The sequence below is a fragment of the Penaeus vannamei genome, chromosome 22 (assembly GCF_042767895.1).
Source record: "Penaeus vannamei isolate JL-2024 chromosome 22, ASM4276789v1, whole genome shotgun sequence".
NCBI classification, from domain to species: Eukaryota; Metazoa; Arthropoda; class Malacostraca; order Decapoda; family Penaeidae; genus Penaeus; species Penaeus vannamei.
Genome location: NC_091570.1, coordinates 31,261,702 through 31,272,896, shown reverse-complemented (window position 1 = coordinate 31,272,896; position 11,195 = coordinate 31,261,702). Strand labels below are relative to the sequence as shown.

Genomic DNA, 11,195 nt, shown 5'->3' with positions numbered 1-11,195 from the left:
ATGACGCCCTCGCTTGCCTGCGTGGGTCATGCATGACAATATTAAAGATGGATTTGTGCATTCGTATTATAAAATTCTTTGTGTATTTCTATATTCTCTACATTGCGTTTCGGTAAATTAAATGAATGTCCTGGTTGTAAAATGCTAATCTATGGTTCCACGAATCGCTCACAAAAGACGAGAAAGGTCGAATTGTAGTACTGTTCCATTTTTGATATAGTTTCATATTTCCATTGAACCGTTTGTTTTTATCATTTATCATTTCTATAATTAAAACTCATAGGGCAACATCTACGACGAGCACCTTGGTAATTTCCAGTCACTTATCAATTCCGTTTTCAACTATACAATTTCTTATCTGTGTACACGTGTAAGCTGCATATGTCCCATCACATACAGATACGTATGTGCATGTGTGTAGATCTTTGCGACCTTTTGTCAAGTGGATGCTAGACTTTTTAGGGCATAATCTTTCTTAGCAACCGCATTTTCATACGTAGGCATGAAAGTCTTAAATAGGAGAAAGGGATTCCGCAGAGCAGAGAAACTGGAAGTATATAAGGTGATGTGCATTTCAGGTCAGTATATTCCTTCACCATGAAGTTCTTAGTAAGCGCTTCTCTCTCAGCATCTCGCCTTTAGATGCATTAGATATATTATTGCAGATTCCTTACTTAATTTGGTTAATTAAATCAGCACGCACGCACATACAGAGATAACATTCAATAGAGGATACTATTACTATTATCTTGTCAATATATTTCCAAATGGATAAAATTACATTACATTTTAATGATTTTCGGTATCATTTTCATAATTTTACAAAGAAAAACATTCTTTGCAGATCATTTCCTTGGCTTTGCTTGCAACGTGCATCGCTGCTCCTCAAGGATATAATCTAGCAGCGCCCTCTGGAAGAGGATTTTCCCATGGCGTTCAAGGTGGAGGAGGTTCCTCCAGTGGCGGAGGCAGAGGATTCTCTGGAGGAAGTGGAATCTCCGGCGGTGGAGGTGGATTTTCCGCCAATGGAGGAAGTGGAATCTCCGGCGGTGGAGGTGGATTTTCCGCCAATGGAGGAAGTGCATTCTCCGCCGGTGGAGGGTCTTCATCTGGACAAGGTTATGGGGGCGGAGGTTCCGGGGGAGCCTGCAGAGAAGGCGAGATCCTACACGTAGACGGATCGTGCGTCGTTCCCATCGTTACAAGAAATGTGTTCGTTTACGATGCTCCCGAACAGCCTCAAGGGGAAAGTGGACCTCCACCAAGTATTCCACCGCCGAGGGTGGATCACAATATCCTGTTCGTACGCATTCCTGAAGAAGGCCCAGGACCCGAACCCATCATTGTTCCACCACCAAAACAGGAAAACATTGTCTACGTTCTAAACAAGAGCGGAGGTGACGGAGGCCAGCGCGTGATCGAGGTGACAGTTGCACCTCCTTCAAATCCTGAGGTATATTTCGTCAACTACGAAGAGGGAGAAAATCCCACTCTTCCTATTGGAGTGGATCTTCAGACTGCTCTCCAGGCAGCTGCTGAAGCCGGCGGTCAGGTTATCGGAGGCTCCGGAGGTGCTGGGGGAGGAATCGGTGGTGGCGCTGGAGGACTTGGAGGCGGTTCTGGTGGCGCCGGAGGATTTGGAGGCGGTTCCGGTGGGGCCGGAGGATTTGGAGGCGGTTCCGGTGGCGCTGGAGGATTTGGAGGCGGTTCCGGAGGTGCTGGAGGATTTGGAGGCGGTTCCGGTGGCGCCGGAGGATTTGGAGGTGGATTTGGTGGCAGCGGAAGTGGAGGTGCTGGTGGTCATGGAATTGGCGCTGGTGCTTTTGGCGGTAATGGGGGTAGCGGAAGGGGCTCAGGCAGTGGTCTCTATGGTCCTCCATCTTAGAGTTTTTTTCGAAATGGAGTTTTATACCAAAAAAGGAGATGGAATGAGATTTCATCTAATTTTAATTCGTTTTGTTACCTGTTGCTTGTTTCTGTAATGATAAATAAAATGAACTAATCAACAGTTGTTTTTAAAAACTTACTATATGATTCAGAACAGTATAGGCAGTATTTTGTATATAATAGATGAGCAATATCTATATCAGCGAATTGTGCTGGTATAAAATTATCATTAATTCTACCATTACTCTGCTTTTCCTGTTACTTATCATACCGTTATCAATTATTTCACGATTTAAAATCCGAGAAATGCATACTCACTTCATATCCTCACTGCATAGAGTCTTTTGCAGATCTTTTGAAATTATGCACAGATTTCTATGGATTTATTTGAGCACTTGTATAAAAAAAGGAAAAACAACCCAGCATAATTTAATCAAAACTAATTTTATGTAGGTAGCTAATTGTGTATGATATAATTTATCTTCATGGCGATCATAATTTCACTGGTTAATAATGCTTCTTATCACCCTGAGGGCTCCCTATGATTATCCCAGGGGACAAAATTATCCTTCAGACCATGAATATGACACATCTTGGATATTTGAATGATTACAAAAATGTAATGAAAATATAAGAGTGTTAATGATAATCTCAAATGACGAAGGCCTTAATTAATCATGTGAAACGGCCAACTATAAGACTAGAAAACCAAATGTCACGCGGAAGTGGGGGGGGGGGGGCATCCGTGTTTTGAACATACACCAGTTTTCACATCTGAGTTTCATGAACTTAAAATCTTACTATTTAAATATTCAAGAATTCATATATATTGGCTATGAGAATACATTGTCGCCGAAGCCCCACACTGATGCTATGAGAGTGCTCGTGTCGAATTTAGGTTTTATTAGGAGCGCAGATCAGCGCTGATACGGACTGTCCTCTCTCGATTCCTGGCATTGATATTTCGGCAAAGGACAGACTAAATGTTCTCTTTTTTTAACAATAATGCACCTATAATGTATATTTTTTGGTAGTGAACAAAGAAATAATACATTAATTTATGATTTGCACTTATAGATTTTTTTTCAGGTCAAAGGAATAACTGTAACGGGTATTTCTTTGGTAATACATACATACATATATATATTATGTATATATATATATATATATATATATATATATATATGTCTATATATATATAATATATATATACATATATATATATATATATATATATATATATGTGTGTGTGTGTGTGTGTGTGTGTGTGTGTGTGTGTGTGTGTGTGTGTGTGTGTGTGTGTATGTGTTTGTGTATGCACATATATATATACGCATATATATATATATATATATATATATATATATATATATATATATATATATATATATATATATATATATATATATATATATATATGTATGTGTGTGTGTATGTGTGTGTGTGTGTGTGTGTGTGTGTGTGTGTGTGTATATATATATATATATATATATATATATATATATATATATATATATATATATATATATATATATATATATATACACATTACATAAACAATATGTTGCTATTAAAGCTTATCTACATATTTCCTTCTTCACATACTTGGAGACGAATGGGGCTGGTGTAGTAGCAATTGATGCATGTCAACATTGCCTGGGGTGACAATATTAAACAACTACTCTACAGATAGTTGTGATGGAACATCGATTACGATAATAGTATTAGCATAAATTATATCGTAGTTTTTGATAACTTGCATATGAGTATCAATTTCATCTAATTTTATTTTACTCCTTGTATTGCGAAACAAGTCAGTCTGCTTCACCTTCGAATTCAGGACGTCTGTGCTGCAGGAAGGAGGTTAAGATGACTGATCACTAAAGGCGGAAGATGCCGTCTTTTAGTCATGCAATGAACAAAAATAGGCAATCTCAAGAGAGTTTACTTTCATTTTAGATGTCATGTGAAGATCTTAAAGATTTCCTTTAAAATGATAAAGAAAAAATAATATGATTATTTGTTATTAAGATTAATTATTCTATTCTCAACAATTAAAGTATTACTGAAATAATATCATATAGCATCTAGGTACCAAGGTGAGTTAAGTGTGAAGTATCACATAATTAGAAAAATATATATATATTTTTTTTTTGGAAAAATAAAATATTTCATTATTATTATTATAATCACTGAAATATGAAATTACTTTTGAACAGATGATATTTTTCATAGAATACTAAGTAATACTTCTAGTGTGTGATATGATTGTCATCACTCATAGCTGAAATATCCAGATCATAATTTGATCCATTCAACATCCTCCGAGACTCCAGTTTATATAGCAGTGGTAAAACTGATAACAACAGGTAATATTTTCTTTCCATTTCATAATGACAAAATGATAACCGTAGGAATTGATGATTATGACGAAGCGATCGTGATGTAATAATATCGGTGTTTTTTTTTTTTAGATATGGTAATGATGGTATTAACGATTCTTAAACATTTATGATAACGTTATTCTTTCCTATTGTTCCCTTAACTTATCCTTCTGATACCCCCGGCACGATGTCCTCGACTGCATGCAACACAGTATTATAGACGGATTTGCGCATTCATATGAAAAAATCGTTGTGCATTTCCATATTCTCTGTATTGAACTAAATGTTTATCGTAAAATGTTAAACTATGGTCACAAGAATCACTAGGAAAAGACAAGAAGGGTCGAAGTGACACCAAGCGAGACAATGAGACAGATATGTATGTTACATTTATAGTGCACTTGCATCGTTTCATTGAACCGACTTTTTCATCTACGATGAATGCTTTGGCTGTTTCCTGTCGCTTAACCACTCGGTTTTCAACTAAATAATTTATGATCTGTGTACACGTGGTAGATGCACATGTCCCATCACATATACAGATAAGTATATGAATGTGTGCAGATCAAATGGATACTAGATTTTTAGAGGTATCATCTTACCAACCGCATTTTCATGGCCAGGTATGAAAGTCTGAAATAGAAGGGGAAAGGGACTCCACAGTGCGGAGAAATTGGAAGTATATAAGGTGATGTGCAATTCAGGTCGGTACATTCTTCCACCATGAAGTTCTTAGTAAGTGCTGCACTCACATTTCGTATTTAGAAGCAGTAGATGTATTATTACAGATTCCTTAATCTAGATAATGAAGGTCAGCACGAACGCACAAAACACATCTATATAAAGAAAGATAGAATACAATAAAGGAAAAAAATTACTGTGATCATTATCTTGTCAATTTATTTCCAAATGAAGTACATTACATTACTATTTAATGATTTTCGATATCATTTTGATAATAATGATAAACATCTTTCTCTGCAGATCACTTCCTTGGCTTTGTTCGCTACCTGTGTCGTCGTTGCTCCTCAAGGATATGATCTAGCAGCGCCCTCCGGAAGAGGATTTTCCCATGGCGTTCAAGGTGGAGGAGGTTCCTTCAGTGGCGGAGGCAGAGGATTCTCTGGAGGAAGTGGAATCTCCGGCGGTGGAGGTGGATTTTCCGCCAATGGAGGAAGTGGAATCTCCGGCGGTGGAGGTGGATTTTCCGCCAATGGAGGAAGTGCATTCTCCGCCGGTGGAGGGTCTTCATCTGGACAAGGTTATGGGGGCGGAGGTTCCGGGGGAGCCTGCAGAGAAGGAGAGATCCTACACGTAGACGGATCGTGCGTCGTTCCCATCGTTACAAGAAATGTGTTCGTTTACGATGCTCCCGAACAGCCTCAAGGGGAAAGTGGACCTCCACCAAGTATTCCACCGCCGAGGGTGGATCACAATATCCTGTTCGTACGCATTCCTGAAGAAGGCCCAGGACCCGAACCCATCATTGTTCCACCACCAAAACAGGAAAACATTGTCTACGTTCTAAACAAGAGTGGAGGTGACGGAGGCCAGCGCGTGATCGAGGTGACAGTTGCACCTCCTTCAAATCCTGAGGTATATTTCGTCAACTACGAAGAGGGAGAAAATCCCACTCTTCCTATTGGAGTGGATCTTCAAACTGCTCTCCAGGCAGCTGCTGAAGCCGGCGGTCAGGTTATCGGAGGCTCCGGAGGTGTTGGGGGAGAAATCGGCGGTGGCGCTGGAGGACTTGGAGGCGGTTCCGGGGGTGCTGGAGGATTTGGAGGCGGTTCCGGTGGCGCTGGAGGATTTGGAGGCGGTTCCGGTGGGGCCGGAGGATTTGGAGGCGGTTCCAGTGGCGCTGGAGGATTTGGAGGCGGTTCCGGAGGTGCTGGAGGATTTGGAGGTGGATTTGGTGGCAGCGGAAGTGGAGGTGCTGGTGGTCATGGAGTTGGCGCCGGTGCTTTTGGCGGTAATGGGGGTAGCGGAAGGGGCTCAGGCAGTGGTCTTTATGGTCCTCCATCTTAGAAACCTTTTTCGAAATGGAGTTTTATACCAAAAAAGGAGATGGAATGAGATTTCATCTAACTTTAATTCGTTTTGTTACCTGTTGCTTGTTTCTGTAATGATAAATAAAATGAACTAATCAACAGTTGTTTTCAAAAACTTACTATATGATTCAGAACAGTATAGGCAGTATTTTGTATATAATAGATGAGCAATATCTATGTCAGCGAATTGTGTTTGTATACAATTATCATTAATTCTAACATTACTCTGTTTTTCCTGTTGCTTATCATACCGCTATCAATTATTTCACGATTTAAAATCCGAGAAAGCAAACTCACTTCATATCCTCGTTGCATAGAGTCTTTTGCAGATCTTAATATTCGACAATGTAATGCTTGTATATGGTAAATTCAAAATTACACTCTTGAAGTATTGAAATTATACACAGATTTCTATGGATTGATTTGAGCACTTGTATAAAAAAAGGAAATACAACCCTGCATAATGTAATCAAAACTAATTTTATGTAGTTAGCTAATTGTGTATGATATAATTTATCTTCATGGCGATCATAATTTCACTGGTTAATTATGCTTCCTATCACCCTGAGGGCTCCTTATGGTCATCCCAGGGGACAAAATTATCCTTTGGACCATGAATATGACACATCTTGGATATTTGAATTATTACAAAAACGCAATGAAAATATAAGAATGTTAATGATAATCTCAAATGACGAAGGCCTTAATTAGTCATGTGAAACGGCCAACTTTAAGACTAGAAAACCAAATGTCACGCGGAAGGGGGGGAGGCATCCCTGGTTTGAACATACACCAATTTTCACATCCGAGTTTCATGAATTTAGAATTTAATATCTTACTATTTACATACACAAGAATTCATATATAATGGCTATGAGTATACACATACATTATCGCCCCACTTTGATGCTATTACAGTGTTCATGTCGAATTTCGGTTTTGATAGGAACGCAGATCAGCGCTGACATTCGATATGTCCTCTCTCAATTCCTGGCATTGATATTTCGTCAAAGGACAGACATGTACCAATAATGTAAATATTTTGATAGTGAACAAAGAAAAAATACAATAGTTTAAATACTTATGTCGGTTTTAGCACTAAGGTCCTTGGTTTAACATTCTCCATTGTTAAGTTCAGTAATGTGATCGCAAAAGCTCTACTATGAGAGACAAGCCCAGTTTCATTGAAATAAGTTTGTGGAATAGTCCGTTTAAGAGTGCCCGAGATCTGGTGAATTTTACCCTACTTTAGTTTGGACATTGATTAGCGGTCTAAAATCCTTGAGAAACTAATGTTGATCATGATGTTTCTTCCATATCAGTGAAATAAAAACTAGGAGTATCGCGATCATGTCCTACAGCAGTCATTTCAAACGTTTTTTTTTTTTTTTTTTTTGGGGGGGGGGGGGTAATGAAGCCATTTTTGGGTGATAACGAGAACTTTTTCAAGTTTTTAATTCTTATTGTAAGCTGATAAATAATAACATTTTCCTTGGGAAGCAAGTGAACGAATACCTATAAAACTAATTCATCAATTATTGTTCATAATGTACTTGTAAGGCTGATTTTAGCTAGTAACAAGACCCAGATATTGATATACGATAGGAATTGTCCTCTCTCGATCTTGGCACTCATATTTCACATAAGAACAGACAAGACAAAGCTTCTTATTGATAATGTACCAGTAATGAATATATTTTGTTAATGAACAAGGAAATTATAGAATAATTTACAATTTACTCTTATAGTATTGATGTCTCTTTCTTTCCCGTCAAACGAATAACTGTAATAAGCATTTCTTGAGTCAAAGGGGAAAAAACGTAAAAAAAAAAAAAAAAAAAAAAAAAAATCATTACAATTCAAGTATTATTAAAGTTCTCTTTTCAATACCTTCTCTTACATATAAACGAATGGGGTAAGAGTAGTAGCAATGGATCAATCACAATAGTACCTGAGGTAATAATACGAAAATATGCTAAAACCACTACTCTACAGTAAGGTGTGATGGGATATCGATTACTATAATAGTGTCAGCATAAATCATATCGAAGTTTTTAATTACTCTCATATCAGTATCAGTTTCATCTCATTTCTTTCTACTCCCTGCATTGCGAAACAAGTCAGTCTGCTTCACTTTCAATTCCAGGACGTCTGCGCTACAGGAAGGAGGTTAAGATGTCTGGTCACCAAAGTCATGCAATGAACAAAGATAGAAATTCTAGAGATTGTTTACTTTTATTTTAGACTTGTTTCACCAAACTGAATTTCATGTGAAGATTTTGTCTTTAAGATTTCCCTTAAATTCATTAAGGAAAAATGCCATAAGATTATCAGCTATCAAGATAAATGATTGTATTATAGAAAAAAATCACATAGCACTTAGGTTGCAAAACGAGTTAAGTATGAATTATCTCATAGAGAATGTATGAAGAATGTTTAGAGAACACATTTTTATTATTTTTTTTAATATGATCATTGGAATATATGATTATTATTAGACTTATATTTTTTATATAACACTAAGTGATGCTTGTAATGTGTGCGATGATTGTCGCTACTCCTAACAGTAATATCCAGATCGTCATTATTGGTACCATTCAACAGCCTACAACAGCATACATAGCAGTATTAACAATAATAAAAACATGATTATATATGCAGTATTTTTATAATAATGTTGATGAAATGATGATTGAAATTATCGTGATGTAATAGTATTGGTGATGATTATTATAAATGTTTTCCCTTTTTTGTACGAAAATTTAGAGATTAAGTTAATGATTCTTAAAAATATATGATAACGTTATTCTTTCCTATAGTTCCTTAAACTCACTATCCTTCCGATTCCCCCGGCTTGACGACCGACCTCGCTTGACCATGTTGGTGGTTATGGATCACAGCATTGTAGAGGGATTTGTGCATTTGTATTAGAAAATTCTTTGTGCATTTCTATATTCTCTAGATTGCGTTTCGATGAACTAAATGAATGTCTTGGTTCTAAGATACTAAACTATGGTTCCACGAATCACAGAGAAGAGACTACTATTCCATTTTAGTGTAGTTAAATATTTGATCATATATTACTTCTATGATTGAAACTCTTGGGACGTATCTACGACGAGCACCTTGGTAATTTCCCGTCACTTATCAATTCGATTTTCACCTTTACAATTCTTATCTGTACACCTGTAAGATGCACATGTTCCATCACATACAGATACCTATGTGCATGTGTGTAGATCTTTGCGACCTTTTGTCAAGTGGATGCTAGACTTTTTAGGGCATAATCTTTCTTAGCAACCGCATTTTCATACGTAGGCATGAAAGTCTGAAATAGGAGAAAGGGATTTCGCAGAGTGGAGAAACTGGAAGTATATAAGGTGATGCGCACTTCAGGTCAGTATATTCCTCCACCATGAAGTTCTTAGTAAGTGCTTCTCTCTCGGCATCTGGTAATTAGATGCATTAGATGTATTGCTACAGATTTCTTACTAAATTTAGTTTATGAAATCCAACAAGAATGCACACACATATAGAGGTAGTATTCAATAGAGGGTCAATTTATTTCCAAATGGGTAACTTTACATTACAATTGAGGGATTTTTCAGTATGATTTTAATAGTCATAAAAAGAAACATTCCTCTCTACAGATCATTTCCTTGGCTTTGCTTGCAACGTGCGTCGCTGCTCCTCAAGGATATAATCTAGCAGCGCCTTCTGGAAGTGGATTTTCCCATGGTGTTCAAGGAGGAGGAGGTTCCTCCAGTGGCGGAGGCAGAGGATTCTCCGGAGGAAGTGGAATTTCCGGCGGTGGAGGTGGATTTTCCGCCAGTGGAGGAAGTGGAATCTCCGGCGGTGGAGGTGGATTTTCCGCCAATGGAGGAAGTGTATTCTCCGCCGGTGGAGGGTCTTCATCTGGACAAGGTTATGGGGGCGGAGGTTCCGGGGGAGCCTGCAGAGAAGGAGAGATCCTACACGTAGACGGATCGTGCGTCGTTCCCATCGTTACAAGAAATGTGTTCGTTTACGATGCTCCCGAACAGCCTCAAGGGGAAAGTGGACCTCCACCAAGTATTCCACCGCCGAGGGTGGATCACAATATCCTGTTCGTACGCATTCCTGAAGAAGGCCCAGGACCCGAACCCATCATTGTTCCACCACCAAAACAGGAAAACATTGTCTACGTTCTAAACAAGAGCGGAGGTGACGGAGGCCAGCGCGTGATCGAGGTGACAGTTGCACCTCCTTCAAATCCTGAGGTATATTTCGTCAACTACGAAGAGGGAGAAAATCCCACTCTTCCTATTGGAGTGGATCTTCAGACTGCTCTCCAGGCAGCTGCTGAAGCCGGCGGTCAGGTTATCGGAGGCTCCGGAAGTGTTGGGGGAGGAATCGGCGGTGGCGCCGGAGGACTTGGAGGCGGTTCCGGGGGTGCTGGAGGATTTGGAGGCGGTTCTGGTGGCGCCGGAGGATTTGGAGGCGGTTCCGGTGGCGCTGGAGGATTTGGAGGCGGTTCCGGAGGTGCTGGAGGATTTGGAGGTGGATTTGGTGGCAGCGGAAGTGGAGGTGCTGGTGGTCATGGAATTGGCGCCGGTGCTTTTGGCGGTAATGGGGGTAGCGGAAGGGGCTCAGGCAGTGGTCTTTATGGTCCTCCATCTTAGAAACCTTTTTCAAAATGGAGTTTTATACCAAAAAAGGAGATGGAATGAGATTTCATCTAACTTTAATTCGTTTTGTTACCTGTTGCTTGTTTCTGTAATGATAAATAAAATGAACACATCGATTTCTCTTTTCAAAAACTTCCTATATGACTCAAGCCATTGGGGTAATATTTTGCATCTAATAGATGAGCAAAATCTATTTTAGCGAATTG

The 11,195-nt window shown here is 38.9% G+C and overlaps 3 protein-coding genes across 3 annotated transcripts; all 3 read left to right on the top strand.

Moving 5' to 3' along the window:
* On the top strand, window positions 1-1,944 carry LOC113800016 (uncharacterized). Its single transcript, XM_070137097.1, has 5 exons — window positions 1-21; window positions 284-308; window positions 501-562; window positions 845-1,010; window positions 1,056-1,944. The coding sequence occupies exons 1-5, from the start codon at window positions 1-3 to the stop codon at window positions 1,883-1,885; spliced, it is 1,104 nt and encodes a 367-aa protein (XP_069993198.1). The 3' UTR covers window positions 1,886-1,944.
* A 484-nt stretch (window positions 1,945-2,428) lies between these two features.
* Window positions 2,429-6,419, top strand: LOC113830502 (pupal cuticle protein 36-like). Its single transcript, XM_070137095.1, has 4 exons — window positions 2,429-2,506; window positions 3,972-3,986; window positions 4,172-4,237; window positions 5,256-6,419. The coding sequence occupies exons 1-4, from the start codon at window positions 2,429-2,431 to the stop codon at window positions 6,297-6,299; spliced, it is 1,203 nt and encodes a 400-aa protein (XP_069993196.1). The 3' UTR covers window positions 6,300-6,419.
* A 3,318-nt stretch (window positions 6,420-9,737) lies between these two features.
* LOC113803054 (pupal cuticle protein 36-like) lies at window positions 9,738-11,105 on the top strand. The gene is made up of 2 exons (XM_027353759.2): window positions 9,738-9,749; window positions 9,973-11,105. The coding sequence occupies exons 1-2, from the start codon at window positions 9,738-9,740 to the stop codon at window positions 10,981-10,983; spliced, it is 1,023 nt and encodes a 340-aa protein (XP_027209560.2). The 3' UTR covers window positions 10,984-11,105.
* Window positions 11,106-11,195: the final 90 nt, after the last annotated feature.

Coding starts and splice junctions, on each gene's coding strand:
- LOC113800016 (XM_070137097.1), top strand. CDS start 1: ATGACGCCCTCGCTTGCCTGC. Junction 309..500: donor CATCTACGACGAGCACCTTG/GTAATTTCCAGT, acceptor TTTCATACGTAG/GCATGAAAGTCTTAAATAGG. Junction 563..844: donor AGAAACTGGAAGTATATAAG/GTGATGTGCATT, acceptor CATTCTTTGCAG/ATCATTTCCTTGGCTTTGCT.
- LOC113830502 (XM_070137095.1), top strand. CDS start 2,429: ATGATTATCCCAGGGGACAAAATTATCCTTCAGACCATGAATATGACA. Junction 4,238..5,255: donor CTCCAGTTTATATAGCAGTG/GTAAAACTGATA, acceptor CTTTCTCTGCAG/ATCACTTCCTTGGCTTTGTT.